This window comes from Manacus candei, unplaced genomic scaffold (assembly GCF_025592945.1).
Source record: "Manacus candei isolate 608988 ecotype Guabito, Panama unplaced genomic scaffold, ASM2559294v1 h1tg000017l, whole genome shotgun sequence".
Taxonomy (NCBI): Eukaryota; Metazoa; Chordata; class Aves; order Passeriformes; family Pipridae; genus Manacus; species Manacus candei.
The window spans coordinates 21055254-21082500 of record NW_026138065.1 but is presented as its reverse complement, the minus strand read 5'-3'; the positions used below and the strand labels follow the sequence as shown (position 1 = coordinate 21082500).

Genomic DNA, 27247 nt, shown 5'->3' with positions numbered 1-27247 from the left:
GTTTTCTCACAAGACTTTGACAAGTTGTGTTTGCATCTTATCCGACACTGCTCACTTTCTGAACTAAACTCGGCTGAACTCGGAGCCAGGAGAGAAAATTAAAGGGGGGACTCTGTTGGATATTAAAAAAAAAAATTAAAAATCCTTGCTTAGAATTAAATTGGGTTCTTAATTTATTTCTTTTTCTATATAGGGGAAAGAGAGTTAATTAGAGGCACTCCTTAGTTGTTATTCATATAGTCATCATGACTATGACAGAAAATAATTTTTCACCACACTAGATCCGGATTGTGTGCAGTTGTCCTTAACTTTCTATTTCTTCCAGGTGACTTAAGAAAATGGAAATACTTAAGAAGTAGTAATAAACACACCTGTACAATATAATCCTCATTTTGAAATATACAGAATTTCGCAGCACTATGGATCTTACGAGTTTTGCCACAGCATTTGGGGGTTATTGCCTTCTTGAGGCAGTGGGAGGAAGGAAGAAAAGCACCAATTTTTAATTGGTGTAAATCAGTACAGCTTCCTTGGTTCTAGCACAGCTATAAGCATTTACTTCCCCCCGAGGGCCTGGCCCTGATATTCAAATCGTTCCCAAGCTTTATTCTCCTATTTAAATTTCTGAAATAAATCACTGCGTTAATACAGTTTCTTTTCATTTTTTAAGGGCAATTAGTAATGAAATTAAATACTATTGCTTCAAGTATTACATGTTACGCATACATCTTTATTAATATAGCCACGATCTTCAGAACCAAACATTTGGCCAGCACAGCACATGGAAACGTCTCATTAGGGTACCTATTTACATATGTGTTCTCAGCTCACGGATGAGAGCGTTCCAGTGGCAAGCAGCAGTCCCCGTCGGCACTGGTAGGGGACACCTGCTTAAACCACAAGGACGTTCTGGCTCCATTTAAGCAAAATTATGTCCGCTCGCTTCCGTAAGTAGGAGGGGTGAAGCTAATGGGAGTGCACGTGGGCTAAAGGGGGAGCATCCTTTGGCTCGAGAAACTGCAAACACACGCTAAGCACTTTGAAGCATTTAAAGGTGTGGAAAAGCCCAATCAGTGCATCTAACATGTACAGCCCCGGTTCTGTGGTGCTGCTGACCATGTGTGGCTGACACATGTCGCCAGGGAGGTGGCTGCATTCGCCTTTGGACGAATGACCCCATCCCACACTGCTGGTTTGTAAAGCCCTTCTGGGTTTCTCCTGGTGCTGTATAAATGTAAGGTGGCACAAAAGCAAATTTCTGCATTTTACAGAACTTTATCAAAAGACAGTCACCATGAGCATGGAAACACTCAAGTACGTATCTTCTTAAGAAGAGGAAATTAAGCAGAAACGCCAGGGAAAAAATATCCCCACTTTGGCATACCTGGATATGTGAACAGGTAGGGCGAAGGCGCAGGGTAGTCCCAGAGCAGGATCCTCCTGGGCAGCACTGCCAACGCTACATCTGCCTGTGGCAGCTCATTGGAGCAGTGCTGCCTGAAACGCTCCCTCCAATTTTTCCATTCCAGGTGGATCCACTCTGAGAGCAAACCCTCCACTTGGCCCGTTGCGCCATTTGCAGCTTTTTTTTGTGTGTGTTTAATGATTCTTGACCAGCCATTTAGCCTAGGAAGTGCTGTATTGCTTCCCCCCCCCTTTTTATAAACGTTGTCACCATCCGCTCAGCACATGTCATTGAATAAGAGGAACCTCCAAGGACATGGCTGTGAGGGGCAGAAGCGTACTGAGATGTGCAAGCAACGTTAAATGAAAAAAAATAAAAGGAAACATTGCCAAGAAACTTGACCAAAGAGAACTGATCAGCAGAAACTGGGCCAAGTTCACAACCTGTGGAATAATCTTCCACTAAGACTGAAAAAACCCATAACCCAAAAGTGATTAAAAGAAGGATTTCAGTAATTTGTTTGGGGTGGGGGGATATGTAACAAACTAATTTAAGCTAATGTAATGTTTATAAAGTTACTTAGATAATGACACCATGTATACCATTATAATCATTAAAACACAATCTATGTGTTTTTTAAAAAAACTTAGATGATTAACACAAAATCAAGTTGATGTGAAGGAACAATTACTTTTAGAAAAAAAATCAGGAGGTCCTAATATTCTGTAGAATGAGGGAGGATGCAGCTGTATGTCGACAGCTTTCATATCCTCATTTGAATAATGTGGCCTGAATCTGTCACTTTATTCATCCTCCTTATGCTCAGTGTACTCTGCATCAACAACAAATTAAGTTGTAAATAAGAGACAATCATCACTTTTGTTTTTAAGCAGCTTCTGCATGGAGAATTTCAATGTACTGTTTCTTTTTGACAGAAAGAAAGGGATTCTACACTCTGCTTATGTAAGCACAAATATGAGGAAACCAACCGAAAAGAAACAATAAGGGAGGACTTGAGAACTGCTCCAAAATGTTCTTGGAAGTACATTTCTACTACCACAGAAATTTCCTTTTCTAATAGGATATACAATGAAAACCGTTTAATTTACTGTAATAATTATTCTTATTTTGCTCTAAAATTTTAGTGTGGTTTTTTTTTTTTAAATTTTTAATTTAGAAACATCCGCTTTCCTCATCCAGGCACAAGCAGGGTATACCTCAACTAGAAGAACAAGTGAATGAAGTCAGATGTAACCTTTATGCACCCAGAAATATTATTAATCTCTAATATGATAACACAGTACCATTTTGTGAGCAAATACAGCATTAGTAAGGAGAAAGCATGGGAAAGAGATTTTCTTACCTTTACGTCTGAGAAGTAAGTTTTCAGCATATTGGAACTTGGGTACCGGGTGTAAAAGAACATGAGCTTGGCCTTTTTCAAGTGATTCGGTGACAAGCCTTCCTGCATGTAGGATTGAATTAGTAAAGGAAAATTCTTTTCTTGAGAAAGATTTTTCAGAATGTACAGACCTATGAAAGTGCCCCCTTAAATGCTCTACAGTTCCCCAGACCACAGGAGAAAATATTAACAGTTAAATTGCTGTGCTGTAGGTTTCTGCAAAATAGGTAAATGTGGGACGAGAGGCCACGTAACTTAAACCCTGTATTTCCTATCAATTTAGGTGCTGGGTCTCAGGGATCTTGCAAGTTTACGGATTGTGTACCATATGTATGTTCACTTGTTGCTACGGAAACAAATGCAGGAAGCATGTGCCGCAGAAAACTTATCGGAAGCTTTTTTTCTCTCTCTTCTTTGCCATGCCGGTTAAAGTTTCTTTTTCTCTCAGTGTTGTGCTACTTGCACACAATAAAGCCAATGCATGTCAGACAATCAGAGGCACTTAATGATTTCGAGCAGTTTTATACAGGCAGCACATTTCACCTGTTTCATTCGCATCGATAAATTTTAACATCTTGAGTAGCTCCCTCTAATCCTGCTGTTGCTTTGCTCCAGTGGCTGCCTTGCAAATCAAAGTGAAATCTGTGATAGGCAGAGCCCCTCGGCTGCCGAATGCCCCCACCACAAATTTGTCACCTCCTGATTTACACAGTTAACTCCTTGGAGAACGAAGCTGTATTTGGGGCTAACCAATCAATACATGTGGGCTAGCAAATCAATAAATGGCCACTTACCCTATAAGGCAGCCTATTTATCCTGGAAACATCATTACCTTTTAGATCTGTAAACAGAAGCAACTAAAAGAGTTCCCAAGGGAATGTGAAGCTAACCATAACAATCTCGGCTTGCTGATTTTTCTCCCCGCTTCTTGGCTCTCTTTTGTGAACTGTGTGCTAGGACAGCTCTGGTCACATCTGTGCCGCAGGCTGGCCCTGCCATTTCCTCAGCAAATTAATGGCTTTATAATTTATCAGAAATGAAGATGCACGTGGAGAAAATCAATGTGGTCCCCACAAGGTCAATTAAGGGTTCTTCCCAGAAGCTTCTCTAAGGACTGTTTCTCCTAAACACAATTGTTGAAAAATTCACTCAGTTCACACCTTACAGTGGGGGGGAAGGTCAACCAAGTTGACAGATGCGCTGCAGCCAAGGTGCCTCTTCTGCCTTACAGTCGGGTGCACGTCAGCACAGAACATCTCACTCTCCAAGCCTCGAGATGGGAAACCCAGACTAATTTTTATCAGCAGGCTACTGTTGATTAGCTAGGCTTTTTCGGTAGAATTCCCTTTTCTCTAATTCCTGAAATCTGCTGAAACCCTCTCCCTTCATTTCAGTTACAAGGTTCATTTTTAGATTAGAAAAATGTAACATTTAAAAAAAAAAGCATTGACAATATTAGTTTAAAAACCTCTTATTATCTGGAAGTACATGGAAAACGGCTCAGCTGAACTTGCATTTTGTTTTAGATGCTTAATGATTACAAAGAAGATAATTTATGACTGACATACTTCTTGTGCCAAGAGAAGAGTTGAAAGAACCTCCAGTTACCTCCATTAGACTGATAGAGAAGTCTAAAAGAGCATTACACTCTGCAGTGCCATCTGTCAAAATACGTAAGTGAAATAATAGTAGCAAGCTGTCACCTATTGCTTAGTGATAAGAGTTTTAGACAAATCAAACTTCTGTGCCAGAAATCCGTTTTGTTATGTGATCCTTTCAGGAAACTGGGGGTCCAAAAGGGAACTCCAGTAGGAGAGAAAAAAAGTAATCTTGAGTCTCCTTAATTTGCAATTCCTCTGACGCTGACAACATGTTAATATTGGGTTTGGTGTATATTCTCTTTCAAAGTAAGCTCAAAGATGGACTTAAACTTCAAAAAAACCCTCTCATATTTGCTGGATTTAAGCATATTAGACAGTTGTCTAAGCATTTGGATTCCTTCTGCATTTAGGATTTTTAAATATTTTCTGCTCTAATGCCAGAGGATATTGATATTGAATGAAACATGTATTAAAAGATGCTCTGAGACTCAAATTCCCAGAAATCCATTTTTTATTAAAATTATACTTGTTCTTAAGCACTTGGCAGCCTTAAAGCAATATCAAATATGCAACAAATCTGTATATCTTGATCCTAAGGTTAACGCTTTACTGTGATAAAAGATATGATCTGTAATAATATAGCAAAAAATAGTTAATGACAGACTTAAGAGCTAAGAATTAGATAACCCTTTGCTATTTCAGAAAAAAAACTGAACTGACCAATTGCTTAATTTCCTTTTTAAGTGCTTGGGCTGAAAAGCAACTGTTCTTCCAAGAAAGCACTAGCTGTTTCCAGGATACTTACACACGCACAATGACTCATGATGAAATAGATTCAGTAAACATACAGCTGTACCGAACACGAGCTAAGCCCCATTCAAGGCCAGGAAAGAAAACGAGCACAAATAAATATTAAGGAGGTAAAGGGAGGAGGGGTGCCGAATGGAACGCAAACAAGCTCTGTCCCAGCAGCTCGTGTGGCTTGCCTCAATTCTCTTAGCTATAGCTTTGTGAAGACAGATGACATTCAATTCTATGGGTAATGCAAAATAGACAATAACTGCTGAAACTTGAGCCAGCTGCCAGGTGTAAAAAAAAAAAAAAAAAAAAAAAAAGGAAAGAAAAAAAAAAGGACAGAAAGAAAAGATGATAAATCCATAAATTAATGAAAGACATCTGCTCGGGAACATAAAAGATCAGAGGAACAGTGTACTGCAGCTGAACCTAAAGCAGTGTTCAAACAACCTGAGAGCCTCAGTGTTGTGCATTTACACAGCACAACGTTGCCTCACCTATCGCAGCAGCAGCAGGAAAATGGCTAAACCCTAAGAAATAGGAAGTGGAAGACTGGGAACAAAACATATGGGGACAAAATCTATACAAGCTCATGCGTGTTTTAACTGGAGAAGCACAGGGGTGGCACTGCACAGCATTTGATTCATTTGCACTTCAATCCTCCCAGGTAATGCTCCTCTTTTGTAAAAATATTTTTCAGTGGAGATGATCTTTCGCTTCTGTTACTCTCAGCCTGAGCCCCCGCAAATGCTCTAACAGGCTTTTCTAGCCCACGCGTGTATTGAGTTGAAGGGAAAAGGGGTAAGAATAGGTTGTATCAGTTAAAAAATCTGCACTAGCAAAGCCAAGCTGCTCCTTAAGTTACACCTCAGGTACTTTTAATCATCAAAGCTCCAAACAGCTGCATCTCTGAGCATCTTCAAGACCCTCGGAAGAACAGACTGGCTGGAAACCATTTGTTCATCACATAGGTTTTATCAACAGCACAGAGTTATCCAGCTTGCTGTACAATCGCTCCTTTTTTTAAAAAAAAGTTTAATTAGTTTAATTCTAGTCAGATGTAATAACTCCTCATTTCAAAATGTTGTAATTCACTGATTACAGCTTTGACATATTGGGACTGTGAAACTTACTCCAGTTGGACTGGAATTCTGCTTAAAAATAAAAAAAATTGTAGAAAGGTGCACTAATGTTTCAAAGCCCTCCTGCCAGGGAGAGCATGCTAAAGTTCTTCACCTTTACAGATGTCTTAACAGCACACAAACTACTGTTGTGTTTCAATTTAGATCTATGTAAATGTTTTGGGATTGAACAAGGCTATTTTTCTTGAGATGCAAAGAGGATGCATGACAAAGGAAGACCATACAGAAAAACAATTCGCTGTCTGTTTCTTTTGGAATTTGAATAAAACTTAATATTTGATTAAACAGATTAGTTTGCAAAGATACAGACTGCATTCATGACCAAGATGGGAATTCAGGCTGCAGGTGCATCTTATCTTGTTTAGCAACATACACAAACATTAACCATTTTCTTCTGCAATTCAGCAAAGAATGATCAGATACATTTTACAGGCATTATTATAAAAAAAGAAAAAAAGAATAAATCCCAAGAAAACAAAAACCAGGCTAGTTCAGTGTTTAACTTACTACTAAAACCTGAACTTGGCTCTATCTGCTAGTCTTCTGTTCTCATCCTGGCTGCATTGTCCAGGAAAACAGATGTTGCTTTCTGTGGGGAAGAAAGATCTGCTTCTTTGAAGAAATTTGTTGCCTATATGTGCACATTCATCCATGTAAAACAAAAGCGACCACAAACCAACCGACGTCCACACCATGCCTTTCCCTAGAAACTGTAAGCTACCTGGACAAATGAGCTGCTGCTAGGAAAAAACATCCATCCCCACAGCAGAGTAGACTATGGTGCACGTGTAGAGATGTTATTTAATAAATCTGTTTGTCCCAACAGGTCTGTATCTAAACCCAGAACAAACTGCACCTTGCAATAGCATCTAGGTGGGAAAGTCAGTGTGTTTTCCCAATGGCAGGGAAAGAAGCAGGGTAATAAAAAAGTTATCACTGTAGCACCGAGCATTTCCCCTGGCTATATCTTGAAGCAGCAGAGGACTCTTGCACCCCTGTTTCAGCAGAAGCAGCAAGCTCCATTAGCAAGTACCAGCGAGAAGGAGCAGGAGAAAGGGGGAGAGATGGCAAGAGTGGGGGAGACGTGCTCCACGGGTGGCGAGGATCAAGTGCAGCCCTAGAACTACTCCTAGTTCACACACTTGGCATGTTTCATGACTCCTCACTCCTCTCCCAGGATGGGAGAACTATTTTTATACAAAAACAATTTGTATGCCACTGTCCTGTTTAGTAGAAATTAAGTGCCCTGGCCTGAGTCTTGCCCTCAGCTGCCACTCCTGTTGACCTCAGGACTGCTTTCCAAGCACTGCAGCTTGCATTTCAATATACAGATTTTGTTTTTGGAACTGCAAAAGTAATTGGCACTAACTCTGAGTGATGCTGGAGTTAGATAGACTCCTCTATTTTGCTGTAAAATGTAAATGGTGAGGAGATTTCCTTGCTACCAGTGCTCAACAAGATCCTCTTTTGGTAAAGAGGTGCCTCAAACACCACGTCCACTACCAGCTGGCTCTCGAAAACACCAACACCTTAGGAAGGTGCTTTCAACTATAGAACACTTTTCCCTATAGAAATGGGCCTACTCACACAGGTCAGACAGCAGCAATCTGGACTCAGACTTGACCTAAGTTACATCAAAGACCGGTGGTAATGGGCTTTGGACCTGCAGTGCCTGCCTTGTCCCACTGGTGCCCACTACCATGGGAGGGATGGAAAGTCCAGGTAACCAGCAGGTCTAGAGCCCTGACAGGACCCTCCTGAGGATTTAACATGTCTACAGAAAATGTGGTTAAAATAAGCTAAAACCACCAGAGTTATTAATCACCTAGAAGATAACCAGTGAAGAAGCACAGCCTCGGGCAGCTGCCTTCACATGATACCCCTCAAAAGAGGACAAGTTCCTCAGCATTGCTACCACTACTCAGGTAGGGGCACAGGTATTCAAATGCAATTACTTTCATCATCTTGGGAATGAAATTAGATGCATCTGAGGCTCTGTATTTGTGCTGTTGCCTTCTGCTGGGGTCTTAGAGCTGGAAAAGTTATCAATCTACCCTTCATGCAAAATCCTCAACTTTAACATTGGGCACACATGGTATTTTATTCGTTTTCAACACATCTGTACTTTGATAAAAAACCTTTTGACCAAAAAGAACATTAGGGCAAAAGATGGAAAGCCTGGGAGGTGTTAGAGCTAAAAGAGAAAAAAACCCCAAAAACCCAAAAATCTAGTACTAGTTTCCAGGAAAAAAACCTAAAAGATTATTACTGTGTCTGGATATGCCTAAATAAAGGCAGAGATGGATTTTTTGCCCTAACTAAAGCCTGCTATTGAGCTAAAAAGAGAGATTTTATTATCATCTTTTTTTTTTTTTTTTAAGGAAGGGAAGTGTCCTGTAAATTTAATACAGCTGAAGTTTTATATTTAATTGTTCTCTCTAGCTTTCCAAAATAATTTGCTTTGTGTATCTTAGGACAAAAGATTTCTGTGTATGGCTGAACAGAGGTTAATCATGCATAGCAGGCAGCTGCACACGGGCTGAGTAACAGACCTCTGGGTGGGGGAAAGAACTTGATGCAGCCTGAATATATCAGTACCTGTGTCTTTTGAGCTTCATTTCCCTTATGCACTTCAGAGCTGAAGTCTCAGCAACAACCGGACTGTGGCTCTCTGAGAGCCCCAGCCATGACACCATTAACAGGGTCGTGTGTCGGCCTGGCACAGGAGGGAAAAGAGGCAGCCCTGGCTGGAACGGTTTTTGGACAAGGGCGCTGCCCCCTTTATCACCTCCCTGCCTGGGAAAGGATCTGCCAGCCCAGGGAAACCCACTGGCACCCAGGTTGTGGGCTTGGCTGTCTTCCTGACCCCACAGGGCAGACTAAAAGGCTGGGGGAGGGCCAGAGGCTTTTTTACATGAACACCATTGCTGAAAGAGTGCTGTCAGTCAATACCACACGTTTTATTTGGCCCCACCAAGCCCCCTGCCTTCACCCCATAAGCACCCCACTCCTGCAGCACCCAGGGAAAGCCCTGTGGCACCAGCACGGCCCCTCATCCTCTCCCACCAGCCACCACCAGGTTATCGCTCATCTTTCGAAAAGGATATTGCACTTCCCGAGTAGGGCGAGATTTCGGACATGTCTTGCAGGTCGCCACACTCGGACTTTATAAGGGATAAGGAGAGGCCCTCAGCAGCACTGGGGGGGTGGGCCGGCGAGCAGGGGTGGTGGTTCATGTGGTGCGACGACATCTTGGTCCTCAGGCTGGTGGTCTCCCGGGTCAGGTCAAGGGATTCAGGGGAGGCGCGCTCTTTCCCCGGGAAGGAGGCCGATGGGGCACCCAGGGGACTCTGGAAGGGGTAGGCCATGAGGGGCAGCGGGAAGGGGTGGCGGAAAGAGGAAGTGGAGAAGCCGGCAGTGGCCGAGAGCGGGGACTGGTGCAGGGAGGCGTGGTGGCCACCAGCCGGTGGGGCCGAGGCGGATTGGTCAGAGGAGTTTTTGCGGACAACAAGGGGCAGTGCCTCGGTCTGGTCGGTGGCGCCAGGCATGGGGACGCTGCCGAAGGTGTCAAGGGGGTTGGGAATGATGACATCCCCAAAGCACTGCAGGCGCTGGTTGGCCGTATGAAAGTTGTGGTTCTCCCCATTGACGGCAAACCTTGCCTGTGGGATCTGGAGAGGTGGGAAGACCTGAGGAAGCTGACGGGAGGGTTTGGATGAGAAAACTTTGACCACTGTGTCCACAACTTGAGACATGGCAGTGTTCAGCTCCTGCTTCAGTGTCTCGGCCAAGTGTTTGCCTTCAGGGTGGAAGGCATTTGGCCCTTGCTCCTTCTCCTTAGGACCTTCTCTTTTCGGCTTGTTCTCCGCTACCTCTTGCTCCCGGATGAGGGCCCGTGCCCGGTCAATGAACTGCCCTGGGTCCAGCTCACACATCTCATTGTCCGACCTGCTGACAGAGTCGCCGGCCCTCGCATCCATGGTTTCAGAGCGCATGCTGTCTTCAGACAGGTTGCCATCTTCATCATTTTCGGAGTCAGTGCTGTCGTAGATCTGGTAGAACTTCTCCTGCAGCTGGCGCAGCTGCTTCTGCATGTCCTCCAGCTGCTGCTTCAGCTGTCTGCGCTCCTCTCGCTTCTGCTCTTTCCTCGCTGAAACCAGCTGCTGGAAACTCTGCTGCTGCTGTTGTGGCAGCTTTTGCTTGCGTTTGTTTTCTCTGTAACTTTCTCGAGGACTGACGGACTGCGGAGCTATTTCTCTTTCATTTTCATTGCCCCTTAATGCCACGCTGGGGGAATGGCTCATACCCCGAATTATATTCTCAACCCGGGCGCGTTTAGCTCTCAGGTGCTCGTCGCATAACCGATCCACATCAAACTGGCTCATAGTTGGCCTGCCAAAAGGGGAAAGACACTCTTGGGGGCTGTCTCTTGAAGAGTTGCTGCATACATCCTCCTGATGTACTTCTGAGCCTGTACTAGAGAGACCGCTGGCTTGGAAACTGGGCTCCGTGCCACCATTTTTGTTCATGTTATTTTTCAACAGCTGGGAAATTATGGTTGCTCCTGGAAAAGGCATCATGGCATCTTCATATGAGTTCGCCCTCTTCAGCAGCTTGCGGAGTACATTTGACTTTTCCCCATCTGCATGCTGCACCACTGAATACTCGACATCCTGCTCTGAACCTTGGGGATTCATGGCACTAAAAAACGTTGCTCTTGCCTTTGCAAAAAATGCAGATGCTGTCCCTACCGTCCTTTTCACTCCAATGTCAACTCTTCTTCTCTTGGTTTGCCTGCTTAAGAGGGCTGTGCTGTCATGGTCAGGCATCACTGGACTGTTATTGTGCCATCTTCAAAAGCTTGTCAGCTGGGCTCAGCTCAAGAATCCTGGGACCCTGGCCAACAGAACAAAAGGACTGATGAATCATTTTCTTTAAATTTCTCCAAATTTCCTGACCTCAATCCTGAATAAAATGCAAAATGCATAGGCTCTGGGATTTATGGCACATTACAATTATTGCAATTTATTATGCACTCTGCTTGAAATGAAACATTTTTAAATATTTCTGCTCCACTGGTTTAAGATGGATTAAGATTTAAAAAAGCAAAAACTGCTTAAGCACCAGTAATATGATTCTCTTGCACAAATGCCTAAAATGATACTGTTTATCTTCAGAAGAAAGAGTAGATTAGAAGAACACAGCCTCTGACAACCAATTGATTAAATTTAGGGCATTGAGATACATGTTACAAAAGAAGATGAAAGTATTCCTTATTTAAGATTTATTGTTAAAACAAGAAATTGTATAAAATTTGGATTAAAAATTCAATTGCAATGTAAAAATGCAATTGTAGTTTTTAAAGAGAGATAAAACTGATATATTGTTTTAACATTCAAAGGTTAAAACAACAACTTTCATACAATTGTAGGTAAGGTGGTATATGTGTATGTGAAAGGTAAAGAAATCATAGACGCATTCAGGCTTACACTGGGGGGAAAACCTCTCTTAAATCATTAGGAAAACATTTATTCACCAAAACCAAAATGCATTAAAATACGATATGGTCAGGATTATAGTATTTATAGAGATGTGATCGAGTAAAGGCCAAAATGTATTTTGTTAACACAGCCTCATATGTACCAGTGACTAGCCACGACAGTGTTTTGAAATTCCCCATCCATTCCTTCCCTTTTTGCAACTCTCCAAGCAAACTCCGCTACGAAAGGCTGAATATTCTGTATTTCATACATTAAAATACATGATGTCAAATTTTTTGCATAGCAGAAACAAGGCATGTTCAGTGTCACATCTCTCTGCTTTAGAAAAATCTCCAAGAACAATATCTGAAATGCCCAGTGAAGCCCTTCTTACATGTAGCATTTTGAATACACAGAATCTTATTTCCTGTGACATGCAGAAAAGATGAGAAAAAATACGGGAAGATGAAAGAAATAACATCAATCAGCTGCGTGAGAAAGGAAGATACCTTCTCTTTATATGAACTCTCATTGTTTCCCAGGAACACAGCATAAAAAGATAACACACTTCCTTGCATTTTGTAAAAGGCTCTTGACATAATTTGTGACTTATTAACTAGTGATGCTAAACTCACATCGCACATAAAGCATTAGACACTTTTTCCTGTTTCTTACAATTTAACAGTGATGAAAATTAAAATATTTTTCATGCAACGCTTATCTAATATTAAACTTTACATTTGCTTAACAGAGCACAGTCTTCACAATAACAGGGTATATTGCCAAAGGCAGCATGCAGACTTTTTGGAATTGCTCCCATCTCTTTCGGTTCACCTGTAAAAACATCTACGTGCTCCCTAGGACTGCATCTGTGGCTAGTTTTAAAGAATGACTATCCATGCAAATAGGCATAATTTCAGCATGAAATAATCTGTAAAATCAAGACAGTAGTCAATGCTTAGTTTGCAACCAGGACAAAAAAAAAAAAGCTTCTAATACTTAGAAACATTAAATTTATTCTGCGGCCTTTGCCCATGTATTCTGGATGTACTAAAAGAATTTTCAGAGATTTGGTGTCAGACACAGTTATGCAAGGGACATACTGTTTGTTTACATTACTGTTCCTTGCATATAGGAGAGAAAAAAAATGATAAAAAATATATTAAAAACCAAAAATGTAATGAATTCAAATGGGGAATCCAGAGCCTTACACTGTTATCCGGTCACTGTCTTCAGAGATCTTTCCTTATCAAGAAGTACAATAAGCAAGTTAAGTTTGGCTACCTCACGATAATGATAAAATAACAAGGACTTCTGTTGCAGGGGCCCAATTCTGCCACCTGCACACCAGGGAGCATCCCACCCTGCAAGCAACTCCCCTGGAGTCCAGGGGGACAAAAATCCTGTTATGTGCAAGGGGTAGGGTCAGGCCCTGCTTAGTAGCATGTGCTGTAAAAGACTGCCTCCTGCTTTCTCTCAATTGACGCAAATGCAGTTTTTCAAGGGGCAGAATCAGGCTCTTACAATTAGAACTTTATCTAAAAAAAAAAAATAAAAAAATGAGGAGTTGGGATTTCAGAAGGGTTGTCTTTCTAAAGAACTGGCCAAGTCCTCGGAGGGTGGAAAGGGATGACCATCACCAGGGTTTTTATGTAGGCGACACTGGCACAGAATAAACCAGGGTCAAGGTTGGCCTTTCAGTCTAATGGTGTTCATTTGAAACTGGTCTAAACTAATTGAAAGATAACCAAAAGAGCTCCTGCTTACTGCACATAAGATATTCTAAAGCCATCCACCACAAAGATACTACTTGCCAATATGAAAAAAAAACAAACCAGAAACAAAACCCACCAACACCGAAAACCTTCACGCTTTTCCTTCCTTTTCTGTAGTCAAGCTATGCTTGATTGAGAGCCAGCAGTACATTCCCAGACTCACACCAAAAACCTCATGACAGGTTTCAAGTTTTGCATGTTTCCCAGAAAATTCGAGGTGCCTGACCACTGTTTCCCTTTCTCTTGCCCAATCCCAACCAAGGACACACATGGGGAGGGCTTGCTGTACCCTTGAGTCAGCAGCTCAGGAAACAGGTTGTCCTGAACCAGGTTGGAAGGTCATTGCCATGCATCCTTCCTCCCCAGTGTCCATTTCCCTCTCCCCAAGCCCCTGTACCAGCCACTGTTCACCAGCCCATTCCTGCCACTGCAAACATGCAGCAGGAGGTGTTCCAGAGCGATGTCCTCTCCTTCCCTCGATGGAAGCTGAAAGCATCAGAGTTATCGTACACTTAACCTGGGTATTAAGCAACATCTCCCATTTGCCCTGGTGTTATCCTGAGCCTACAGACTGCCAGCTTTAAGGCTTACGTGCCTTTCAGCTTAAATATGAGAAATAGTTCTACTTCAGCCCAACAAAACAGAATGGGTATTGAACGGTCAGTTAATATTTCAGTCTCGGAGGACCAAAACCAATTCGCACTCAAGGGAAGTGGAATGGCATGTACAGCGGGATGCAAAATCCCAGCCACGACAGGCAGACTTCAAGACTGATTAGATTAGAACTGAATAAATAAGGAACTCTTGGGAAGGGGGGGAAATAATTAGGAAGTGTGTGTCCTTTATGTAGTACCAGTACTTTGGCTGCACGTTGTCTCAAAACTATATTTCATACATCTAATGTCTGTGTGCAGCAATCCAGAAAAACATGTTAGTAAGATAGCTTAGGTTGTCAAGATCTGTGTAGAAATATTCAGAAGCGCCATACATTTCTTTCTGAGTTACATAGTTTTAAATTTTTGAAGGTTAAATTTGGTTTATACATCACTTTTGATTCTCCTTGCATGCCAAGTGTAGTTTATGTTAAATTTACGGGACACATCTCAAACCTCAACTCGCACGGTGTGGCTTTCTCAGAAACTGAACATTTTCCATGCCCAGGTAATTAAAAATCATACCAAGGGCCTCAGCACTTTCTACATCCATCCATAAACATAGCAATAGTATTTTATTTACAAATTTAAGGAGATATGATTACAATGTAGCTATGAATAACCTCTTAACAGCACAGCAGCTACAGACATGGGTTTATTTCAGATCCATTTGATATGCACTGACATTTTAAATGGAAACATTAATTTCTAGGTCTCCAAGAGTTACTCTTACCAAACCTTTGGCTAGAACAGTCCTTAAAAAGGAGTATGATGTCAGGTATTTAACTACAAATAAATCAATTTCTGTAATCAATTTTGTTAACCCATCTTGATCTACAAAGACGATGATCATTTTCTCCTAGATTAATTCATACACCTATGAGATGCAAAGGAGATGTAAATTCAAATTCACCCTTGTCAGCCACTTTGAAGACCCCTAGCCTAACCTAAACAGCCATTAAATACACAGCAGCAAAGTGCTAAACTTGACAGATATGCATGGACGAATTCAAGGAGATATCAGTTTCTAGAGCTGAAACCGTTCCTATCTTTTCACAAGCTGACTACTCTGTTTGGTCCAGCATCTGCCTGCTTCGTGTCAGCCCATCATGCGAATACCACACAAGAAATTCAACATGCTTCTGCTAATAGAAATATTTAGATCTTTAACATGGTACATGGGGTATGGCTTTGCCAGAATTAGCCAAGAAGCGCAGGATGAAAATTACTCCAGTCAACAGCATTTCATGCACAAAACCACAGCTAAAATTTGAAGAACAGATGACATCTATTCAGCATAGATCTGTTCAGTGCTAAAATCACGTCAGCCACTAATGAGAAAGTACTACCTTTTTGTACAGCTCAGACACAAGTTTTCTTGGGGAAATGGTTATCCAACTCCCTTAGCTGAGATGTCTAATCAAAGAATCTGAAACAAGGCAGCAACGATGAGCAACTATTTGCGCAGTAGTAGCTACTTTATTAGGATTTCTCCGCAAGAAGAGGAAGCAGCAAAAATTAGAGCTTGATTTACTTCAAAATTATGCTGCCTGCTCTTTAGCCTTAAAGAAGAAAGCAATCCTTGTCTTACGAACTTGGTGACACCCAGGGCCCAATCCAACAAGGTATTCAGCAATTCCTGTGAATTCAAAACATCGCAATCCCCATCAACTACAGAGCTCGCTAACAGGAGGGATTCAGTATCTCACTAGTTCAGGCCTTTATTTTAGGGAGATACAGGGCCCTCCATCACGCAGCCGTGCTCGGCACTGCTTGACAAAACAGATTTTTTGAATGAGAAAAAGAAATCAAGCTGCTCAAACTAGAAAACTGAAAACATTTTCCTCCTCTCAAGCCAGTTTGGTCCTTGTTATTTCACTGATCGTGAAGAAAATAACTCACATGGCCTCTGTGTAGAGACAATACTGAAACATTCTCAAGATTCCTACTACAAATTCAGCCCAAGTTTTTCAAGATATTATTTTTTCCATGCTACACAATGTCGTTAAATCACAGATCTTGAGTTACTTAATTTAGCAGTTAGGCTGCACTTCGAGTCAGAATAAATCACTATTTAGAAACTACAAATTGCAGGATTTACAATTCTGCCCTGAATCAATTTAAACTTTTCAATTTCAAAATGTGTCCATTCTTATGAATACCTTAATTTATCAACTGAACATAAAATAGATGAATTATATAAACTGAGAGGCCTCAGAGTTCAACGGGCAGGGAAGTTAACAGTATATATCGACAGTGCCATTCAGCGAATGCAAGATACTTTACAAAAATAGGGAGCTGTTAGTGAAAAGTATATACATTGTATGTTTTATCACAGTTTAACTCCTGAAATGTTGATACTCTGTCTACCCTTGAGTATTAATAAACATTTCACAGTATGTGATATTGCTGCTAAAGGTAAGCTCTGGACAAAAAGCAGATAAAATAAATGCTAAATGAGCTGCAACAATCGTAAACTTTATGTGATTGATGGCAACTCACGGAAAAACTGCGAGAAGAAGACATAAGGGATATGTGCCACATGCAAATCTACGGGCAAGGAAACTGCCTCCGTATAATTCATCCTGCATACTGCCAAACCTCTACAGGCGATGGAAGTGACAAATAATCTGAGCTTTTACACCTCGCGGTGACACAGACGTGTTTTTGTACCCTGTGTTCAACAACACAGGACCTTCTGCCACCGAGCAATGGCCTCGGACGCGTGGACGCCTTCCACGTGCTCCCCACCCGTCCCCAGACCCGGATGAGGGGTTTGGGGTGACACTGGCCACGCAGCCAGAAACACCATGGGGTTTGCTGAGCACTCGGGACCTGTGGAAAACTAACGGGTTTCCAAAGCTCGTGTTGGCAACTTTTACCCGACATTCAAGGGCACCTCTAGTCTGCAGCCGCGTCTGCCAGCCCTGACTGATATCCCCTACTTTGTCAAAGGCATTAAGTTAATACCCCCCGTACCTGCCCTTCCGCGGACGGGGCACAAACACGCGGACGCGACGGTGGCCCCTCCGGGAGCTCCATCCCACCTCGGCCGCGCCTCCCGCGTCCGCCTGCGGACACTGATTCCCGACCCGCTTCCCGCGGCTGACCCCGTCACCCAGGCTTTCTCCGGCACAGGGAGGAGGCGGCGGCCGGGACCCCCCGCGTCCCGCTCCGCAGCCGCCCCGCTCGGCGCGCACCTGCCCCGCCGCCCCTGCGGGCAGCGCCACGCACCTGCCCGCGCCCCCGCACCCCCGCCCCGGCCCTGCGGCCCTGCCCTGCCCCGCCAGACGCCGCGCAGCGACCGCGGGGGGTACGCCCAACTTTCTCCCTCTCTGCAAAGAGACGAGGGCCCCGGGGCGGCCCCGCTCCGCCCCCGCGGAGCGCCCGGTGCCGGAGAGTCGTGCCCCGGACGCCTGTCGGGCCGCCCGCTCCTGTCGGGCCCCGCGTTCTCAGCGCCCCCCCATCCCGGGCCGAGCGCCCCCAGCGCAGCTCTGCGCGCCCCCTCCGCGCAGGCCCCACGCCCCCCCCCAGCACCGCTCCCTCCTGCGCTTTAACTCCGTGCAAACACATGGCAAAGTGCGCCGGGTCACTCAGCCGCTAAACAGAAAATCGAAAAAGCCAAGAAAGATCTCCATCAACGGCTAAGAAAGAATTAAATCCCCCCCGGAGGAAAAAAATCAACAAACAACAACCAAACAAACAGAAAGTACCAATAATCCTAATCTTTTCCCAGATCAAGGCTCTTATCCCGCGACTTGCATTTGATCTCTTCTCATGTGCTCGCTACCTACCACTCAAATCCCATTTTCTATACATTTCCACGATTCGCAGCTCGTCCCACTCTTGGAAATGAAAAAGTAATTGCAAGGCTAAGAAGAGTAAGAATAAAAAGTCCCTGTCCTTCCCGGCTTGGGTTAAAAAGGAGAAGTAGCGACATGCAAATGACAGGCAAATTGGAAGAGACAAAAAGCAAGGCAGCTATAATAAACAGGACAAAGAGGAGGCTCGGAGGAGCGGAGCAGGAGTTTAAAGCGGGGATGGGGAACTTCGGCGGGGACGGGAGGAGGAGGAAGCTCGGAACAACAAAAAGAAGCCAAATACTCGCTGCGTTTTCCGTCCCCTCAAAACTACCCTCCAACCCACGGAATAAAAATAAAGAGCGGTCCACAAAAGGTGGCAGCGAGAGAGCGAAGGAGAAGGGGGGAGGATCACCTAACAACGAGCAGGTCACTTACTCTTCAGCCCTGGGCAGGCTACGGTGAGCGCTCCATCGGGCTCCTTACCGCTCACAAATCCTTACCGCTTTATCTACCGGGGAATTAAAACTACTCAGCTAATAAAGTCACTGCAAATTTGCCCCCTGGAAAAAGAAGCACAGGTTTGATAACGGTGATCAGTATTTTGCTGGGGATTTCATCACCCCCACACCCTCCCCCCATTCCCCCGGACCATTTAGAGCAGCCCAAGCAAGTGCGAATTAAAAAAAAAAAAAAAAAAAAAAAAATTAAAAAAAAAAAGACCTGAAAAGGCCGAGAAAGCGGGGAGGGACGAAGGGGGCGCGAAGGGGGAGCGGGTACTTACTCCGTGCAAAGGCGACGAAACTGAGCCTCGCTTTTTTTTTTTGCCGGTGGAAAGACAGAAAGGGCGACACGCACACGCACATGCACACACACACCACCCGCGCCCCGCACACGCACACACGCACACGCGGACACGCGCGCGCAGCCGGCGAGCCCCGCCGCTGATGAATATGATAATCGGGCGAGGGAGGGCGAGGGAGTGCGGGCGGGAGTGAGTGCGGGCGGGCGGGCAGCGGCCGCGGGGCTGCGGGCGCGGAGCGCAGCGGAGCGGCGGGCGCGGAGCGGGGGCGGCGGGAGCGGTGCGGGGCAGGGCTGGGCTGGGCTGGGCTGGGCTGGCCGAGCCGAGCAGCGCTCCGCACCGCCACAAGATTTACTTTAAGACACAGCTGAAGGAAACAGGAAGACTAGACGTCACACTCGGAGTGACGTGGGCCCGGCCCGGCGCCCAATCGGGAGGCTCCTTGGGACGGACGGGGGGGACGGGGAGAACTTGGCAGGAGCGGGGAGAGAGGAGAGGGGAGCGCGGGGGGGTTGGGGTCGCCCCGCCCCGCCCCCGCGGGAAGGTGGCGGCGGCCGCGCACCTGCAGCGGGCACGGACGGACGGACGGACGGACGGATGGACGCGGGGCTGGAGCGCCGGCAGGAGCGGCCCGACGGGGCGCCCCCCCTCACCTCCACCGTGCACGGACAAGGGACGGAGAACATCCGCCCCGCATGGAGGGGGGTGGGTGTGAAACTTTAGGAAAATCACCCCCGCGTGAGCGAGGGGTGCTCTGCGGTGCCCCATGCGGTAAAGTTTTCCATGCGGGGAGACTTCCGCAGATGCGTGCCGAGGCCCCAGGGTGCGCCTGTTTCACGTTTTTAAGCATCGTGCGATGGAGCAAACCCTCGTTCGCGGGTGCTGCCCCCCGACGCGGGTCACAAACTTTAGGAGAATTGGGCCCATTGCCGCCCACCCCCCAACTCGGCGTCCCTCGCCGCCGCGCGTCGCGGGGCTGTCAGCGGGAGCCGCGCGGGCACTTCCCACGTGGGAGGCAGGAAATAAAGACGAAATCGAGCATCAGGTTGCGGCGCGTGGAACAAGCGGCGATGCTGGGACACGGGTGTTCAGTGCTGTCGGCCACAGCCCCCTGCGCAGCACGCACCAAGTTTCGCTCAACTTAAACCCATCCTAGCGCGCTCCCGGCCGGCTCCGGCTGGAAAGCTTTGGGGGGAAAAAAATTTGAGAGATAAAAAGTGGATCTTCCCGGCAGGTCGGGGCTGCGATCCAGACCGAAGTTTGCCGGGCGCGCGTTGTCCCGCCGTGAGCGCGGGTTTCAGAGGTGCAGGGCAGGGAGCACCCGCACCCCCGCCCCGGCTGCTCGGAGGGTTGCGCGGTCGCTGCCGGCGGGGTGGCGAGGCTGCACGAGGGGAATGAGCCTCAGGCTCGCGGGCGGCCGGGCAATACACCAGAGGGAGGGAATAACGCCCTGCGGAGGGCCGGGCGGCAGCGGAGTGCTGCAGGGCGTTCGGCGGCAGGTAAGGACGGCGCTGCCTCTCCGGGCCCGTCCGCCCGCCCCTCGGGGCGGCCGTCGTGCGCGGCGCCCGAGCCGACGGGAGAGGGACTCCCGCGTGGAGGGAAGAGCCCCAATGGGATGAGGACAGGCAGGGCAGGCGCGGGCGGCCCCTGTCAAAACTTGAGCCGCCACTCTGTGCCAGCGGCGAGGGGCCGGGCCGCGCCTCGCCCCCTGCGCACCCTGCTGCTGCTGGCGCGGGCAGCTGCTCCGCTTGTCTCAGCTTCCACTGTGAGGATCTGTCTCCCTATAGGAGAGCCTAGGAGAGTCGCGCCGCCGACCTCCGCGCGTGGGTGCGGACAGCAGGGCGCGCTGAGAGGGTTGCCCTGCGCGGCAAAAGTTTGGGAGCTGGCCTGGTCAGCAAACCCGCCCCCCGGTGCCAGACCTGCCCTGCCTGCGGTGGCGAAACGCGTGTCTCCCTGCGGCGGCCGTTCTCCCCGCTGCTCCGCGGCGGGGAGCGGGGTCACTAACGCGAGTGGATGGGTAACGCGACAGACCACCCGCCGCCGATCACAAAGACGGGACCCCGCCGCGCTGCCGGAGCTGCCGTTGGGGAGCTGTTCCGAGTTAAAAAATTACATGTCCCTGCCTGTGTCCGGCCGGTGGATCACTAGGAGATGCAGCCAGTAACACCCGCCCTGGAGCCTGGCACCGGTGCGAGGCGAAACCTTTCGGGGGCCGCCGGCAGCGCCGGCTTCCCACCGGCACCGCTGCGCCCGGCACGTCGGGGCTCACATGGCGGGCAGGCGGATGAGACCCGCTCCCCTCCGGCGCCCTCGCAAGCCCTGCCGTGCCGTTTTCCGAGGCCTGGCCCGAGGCCGGCGCTGGCCACCCCAGCACTGTTAGTGACCGGGAATCCCCGGTGCAACGAGGCGCGTCCCGGGACTCTCCCCTGCCGTCACTTTCCTCCCGCAGCCCGAGCGCCGGGCTGCCCCGCATCGGTGCCCGGTGCCCGCGGCGCCCTCCCGGCCCCGCGAAAGCCCCTCCGAGCCGGGACGGCTGTGCCGCGAGTGCTTTTAACGTGACACCTTTAGAAATAGGATCACCGGGCCCTCCGCGGGGAGCGGCGAGGCCGGGGCGGCCCGACGGGAGCGGCCGGGGCTGCGCTGGGCTCCGCGGGTGCGGATGGGCGGCACGGCCCGGGACAGATCCCCGCCTGCGCTGGTCGAGGTGACGCGCTCAGCCTGCCGGTGTAGCTGTAAGTGCTGCAGGGGCTGCAGGACAAGGGTGCAGAAGTGTTTCTGGACGCAGGGGCAGATAGGCTAAATTTGGCGGTGGAATGACTCGCTTGGATTCTTCCCCTCCCTTTTTTTTTCCTTCTTTCTTAATTTGGATTTGGTTTTGGTTTGCTTTTGGTTTATTTTGTTTTTGTTTTAAAGTACACCGAGGTACACGTAGAGAAGAAGCTGAATTGTGCAAATGCAAATTAATAAATAGTTGCCTTTGACACTGAGCTTGTCTCCTTAACTTCAACCACTGTTAATTTACTCAAAAGAGAAACTGAGGCTCTGCAAGTGAAGCGGTGTCCCCAAGGTCACACAGCAGAGCGGTGGCAGCCAGCCTGGCCCCAACCATGAGCACCTTGTACACAGGCTTCCTACTGTCATCTGGCCCTGCTGCTCCTTTCCGTATCTGCTTGTAGGTTACGTTCCTCCAGCCCAATGTCTTGCTACTTTTCCAAGCCTAAGCACATCGGCCCTACGATCTGCCATACCAGTAAGCCCAACTGGAATGAAATACACACTTTCCACTCGTCCACCATCTCAGGCACTGAGACTCTCTTAATCCTGGAGGATAGACAGCCCCTTAAGGAATGTAAGCTGATGATTCAAAGCTCAGCAGTAAAAGTAATTCCCCACCCATCACCCAAATTTTAGAGGTGGAGGAAAAACTCTTTTTCCTCAAGAACTTAATCCTTCAAAAAGGGTCCATGTCAGCAACTCGTGCAGGATTTGTAGCAAGCAAAGCCATCCCTGGTGCCTTCTTCAGGGCCTGGTGGCTTGGGCAGTGTCAGGACAGCCTCTGGCTGGTGTGTGTGGTTGTGTGGATGTTTCTATCCCTTGCAGCCTCCAGTCCCTTGACCGACTGCAAGTGTGGTCCCCACTAGTGACCTGTTAGATTCCATTCTGTCTGCAAACTCCTGTAGAATTCCCGGGTCTTTTTCCTGGTAATTAATAGATCATACAGTACCCACTAGGTCCTCTTCTTGGCCATTAATAGATTATAAGGTATTCACACTTTTTATTTTTTGAGTTATGGGTGTTTCAGACCCAAACAAAAAATAATCTATGTTCACAAAGTTTGGATGCAAAACCTGGGTATGCTCAGGTTTGTGGGTTCTCTTCTCCTGCCCCTCTGCCTAATGCTTGGGGTGTGTCACAAACTTCAAGTCAAAATGCTACCTGTCCTCCAGATATGTAGGTTGTCAGTTCTGTGTTCAGCTGTAAGGTTTGTCCCAACAGAAAGAAATACTCCAAATTTTGGTGTTTCTGAAAAGTTTTACTGCAAGCTGACAGCTTCCTGTGCTTGCATTTTTTTTCTTTAGGGGGAAAAAAAACAGATGCAAGAAACTTAGGAAAACTTTTGCACTGTGCCCATGACCATGAGTGATTCCTCTGCCCCTTTGGAGTCTGACAACAAAATTGAAAGTGACAGGGGTATATTGTTGAAACTGCCTTTTCTTTGATCGTTTTCCTTGCTGTGTCTCTTCCAACTAAATGAGGGAACAGGGCTACGAATACATATCAGGTTTTCTTTTTTATTCTCTTTTTGCTTTTCTCTTTTTTTTTTCCAGGGGTGGAATAAAAAGAATACCCCACAACCACAAAGGTCTAATTCTGCTCTTATGCTGATGTGAATTAAAAATAACTGTACTGATATCAATAAAGCATCATCAGTGTCTGTGAGAAAGAGAAGAACCGGGTGCCTGATGTGTGTAATTACTGAATTTAGAGCCTTTCCTTACTTACCTTTGCCTGGCTCCTCCTTTCAAAAGGGAAACCTTTGGAAGAAAATGCCTTTAACGTGGAGAGTGAATGCAACCTAGGTGATTCAACAGAGTGCAAATTAATTCAAGAACCCGGTATTGAAGAAAATAGAACTGTTAAAAAATACAATAATTAACCGACCCCAAAACAACAAAAAACGTCACAACCTCCAGAGAGGAGAAAGTGAACTAAACTAATCCTATTAAACGTGGTAGCATGTTTCTGTGCAGCTCGCGGAGAGATTAAGCACAGGAAAAGGGATAAGTGCTGCTTCAGTTTCACTAAACTAATGTGACAACTTGTCATTGGAAATCTTTACAGCTTGTTAGCAGATGACTAGCTGATTCAGATATGTTTTCTACCATTTCCTTTGTGTCTGGGGGTGATGTTTTTTTCTTTCCTGTTCCTTTCTTATCCATACTGCTTTATTTTGCTTTTTAATCCTTCATGTCTCCTTCAAGTCAAAACATTTAACTTGCTTTAATCAATATTTTGTTTTGAAGATGTCCCTTGACCTTTTGTTTGTGCAAATTAACCTTCAAGGGCAACTCATTCATTCATTAACCTCAGTGGGATGCCATATCCCTAGTACATGGCATTTTAGGATGCATAAAACATTTATGAATGTTTAGACATATTGCAGTGAATGACTGTGATACTGCTGTGGTTACTACTACTGCTACTGTAATACATTAGTTTTCCACCCTTCCTTCCTTCCTTCTTTCTTCCTTTCTTTCTTTCCTCTTTCTCTCTTTCTCTCTTTCTTTCTCTCTTTCTTTCCTCTTTGTTTCTTTCTCTCTTTCTTTCTCTCTTTCTTTCTTTTCCTTTCTTTTTCTTTCTTTCTTTCTTTCTTTCTTTCTTTCTTTCTTTCTTTCTTTCTTTCTTTCTTTCTTTCTTTCTTTCTTTCTTTCTTTCTTTCTTTCTCTCTTTCTCTCTTTCTTTCTTTCTTTTCCTTTCTTTCTTTCTTTTTCTTTCTTCCTTTCTTTCTTTTCCTTTCTTTCTTTCTTTCTTTCTTTCTTTCTTTCTTTCTTTCTTTCTTTCTTTCTTTCTTTCTTTCTTTCTTTCTTCCTTTCTTTCTTTCTTTCTTTCTTTCTTTCTTTCTTTCTTTCTTTCTTTCTTTCTTTCTTTCTTTCTTTTTTATTCTTTCTTCCTTCCTTTCTTTTCCTTCCTTCCTGTCTTTCTTTTCCTTTCTTTCTCTCTTTATTTCCCTTTCTTTCTCTCTTTCTTCCTTTCTTTCTTTCTTTCCTCTTTTTCTCTCTTTCTTCCTTTCTTTCTTACTTTCTTTTTTATTCTTTCTCCCTTCCTTTCTTTTCCTTCCTTCCTGTCTTTCTTTTCCTTTCTTTCTCTCTTTCTTTTCCTTTCTTTCTTTCTTTCTTTCTTTCTTTCTTTCTTTCTTTCTTTCTTTCTTTCTTTCTTTCTTTCTTTCTTTCTTTCTTTCTTTCTTTCTTTCTTTCTTTCTTTCTTTCTCTCTTTCCCTCTTTCTTTCTTTCTTTCTCTCTTTCCCTCTTTCTTTCTTTCCTTTTCTCTCTCTCTCTTGTCTTCTCTCTTTTTTCTTACTTCAGATGTTTGTGTACATATGGCAAGCAAAATAGCTAATCTGGGAGAACTTTTAGCATTAGCAATTTCATTTAAAAACCAGGTGTCTCAATGATTCAGAAACATATGCTGAGTCCTGTCGTCTCCTCTCCTCTCCCTCTCTCTCTCTCTCTCTCTCTCCCTCTCCTCCCACCCTTCACTCTTTCCCTGAGCCCTCCCCCAGCGGCAAAGGCATGATCATTGAGTAAATGGAAAAAAACATTTTACAACATTAAAGGAAGACTGTTTAGAAAAGGAAGGCCCTGCTGAGGTGTAGAGGAAGCCTGTTTATTAACACTGGACACCTCTTATCTCAGGCAGCTCCAGATGGATGTCCCCTTGGTAATTCCCACTCTGTGCCAAGTGGGGTTAAGCAGGGTAACCACCTTGACGTGGGCTGGTGATCACCAGGGGATCATCGGCTCCTTCAGAGAGAAATTTTAGGAGAAACTTGGGTTGGGGGAGGGAGAGCTATCACAGTTTAGTATAAAAAGCTTGCACGTGGCCAGATTTACCTTTGTGGCTGTAAATTGCTTGCTGCCTGGGACAGAGCCAGGTTTTGATTGAGAGATAAAGTAGTTCAAATCTGTCAATAATTAACTGTCACTCAATTAAGGCTTTCTTAACAAATTAGCACTTGGTAGCACCTAGGGTGCAGGTTTTTCATGGGAAAAGGCTGATAGAGTGATGTTGGCCATTAAGTTTGCCCACTGAGTATCAGCTAATGTCCTGCTCAGTTTAAACACCACTGTGTAAATTTGGTGAACTGGTTCCCAAACCCCATTTCTGCCAGGTTGTGTTTAAGATTAACCATTTGTGCCTTCCCAAGCTCACCATTGCAGGACAGTCTTTGCTGAATAAGGCAGCTATCCCTGATTCATCGCGATTTCCTGTCTGTCAGCTCTGAAGAAGCACCCTGATGTGAATGAGGCTGTAGGCCAAAATTTACAGAAATTAGGTGGAGCTCCCCTAATACCCTGCAAGTCACTTGGAACTCTTTTCCCTTGAAGAAGAGTTACATAGTCTGCCTCCAGTGTAAGCCAGTGTGATGTGTTTCTCTTTCTCACAGGGCCTTGCTCTTAGCCAACCTGTTCCTTCCACTGGGTTAGTGGGAAGGTTGAAAGGGAAAACATTTCCATCCATTGGTGTCTCTCTGTTAGCAGACATTTTGCCAGTTCCCTTTCAACCCTCTCTGAACTAGTAAAGCCATAGATATGACATCTCACTCTTCCTCTTAATTCTCCAATCAGAAATTAAAAGTGAATGTCAGATGTCAGTCAGAGAAAGCAGAGCCATTCCAGTTTATATCAGCTGATCTCTAGCTCCGTGTTCATGCACACCCTTGGATTGGCACTGCCAGGATTGGAATTCCCTCGGTACGTTAATTTACAGCAAACTGCAGACTCTGGAAGTGGTGATCATTTGTCACATCAACCCTGCTGAGGAAGAATCTGCCTCTTGTGAGTCAAAAAACCCTTTGCTCTCGGTCAGCATTGAATTCTGGTGTCACACACAGTTGTACCTCCAGGAGGTGTAATCGCTGAGTCTGTGGAGAAGTCAAACGCAGAACTCTGGCAAATGCAAGTTCTGATTCATACTGTGTTACAGGAAAGGCTGCAAAGTGGAAGCTGATTTTAGCTTCAGCTATGATCCGTTCCTCTGATATGGGTTTATGCTCAGTATGGGTTTGGTTAAATCAGTGACTCCTTAGCTCACTGAGTAGTTTTCCTTCTCTTTTGACTGAAGCATACCTTACCTGCAGTGTAGGCCAAAGCAATGCTGGACAAGAGTTTAAAAACAAAATTTGGGAAGCTTTCCAGGTTGTTCTTTTTGAGTGAAGACTTTAGTTATCCACACTGTTGTCTCATACAAAAACTAATCCCGATGCAGCTTTCTTTCTATTAATGATATCAGAAGAGCTGCCAGACAGGGACAGCTCTCAGTCAGCACCACCCTACCATAGTTCAAAGATCTGAACTGTTTCAGCAACCTGCATGTGGAGGGGTTAAAAGCACATGTAAAACACTCTTTGTGTTGCCTTGTCCTAGTACTTGCATTAAAAGTCTTAAGGAATTTAAAATCATAAAGAAGGAGAAAAGGAAGCACATTTGATACTTTAAAAGTGTACCCTACCCTGTTGAATAATTGAAGCTGGAAATGTAGTTTAATTTTATAGACTTGTGTTCTTTTGGTTGGTCGGTGTTTTTAAGAAAGAAGAATTTATTTCTCTAGAAGGATTATAACCTGGGGAAATGAAGTCTGATTTGTTTTTGTGAGCTGAATTAATTTATTTTTT

The 27247-nt window shown here is 45.5% G+C and overlaps 1 protein-coding gene across 5 annotated transcripts in view; it reads right to left on the bottom strand.

Moving 5' to 3' along the window:
* The window catches only part of PROX1 (prospero homeobox 1), a 49799-nt gene extending 30560 nt beyond the window's left edge, over positions 1-19239 (bottom strand). Inside the window, exons 1-4 of one of the 5 annotated variants that reach the window (XM_051783921.1) lie at positions 18838-19239; positions 18492-18616; positions 9453-11241; positions 2769-2876 (exon numbers count right to left, since the gene is read on the bottom strand). In XM_051783921.1, coding sequence (XP_051639881.1) covers positions 2769-2876; positions 9453-11174 — 1830 coding nt within the window. In that variant the 5' untranslated portion in view covers positions 11175-11241; positions 18492-18616; positions 18838-19239. Of the gene's footprint in view, positions 1-2768; positions 2877-9452; positions 11242-17232; positions 17413-18491; positions 18693-18837 lie in introns of those variants that run through there. The other 4 variants (XM_051783926.1, XM_051783925.1, XM_051783922.1 and 1 more) reach the window with 4 other exon arrangements.
* Positions 19240-27247: the final 8008 nt, after the last annotated feature.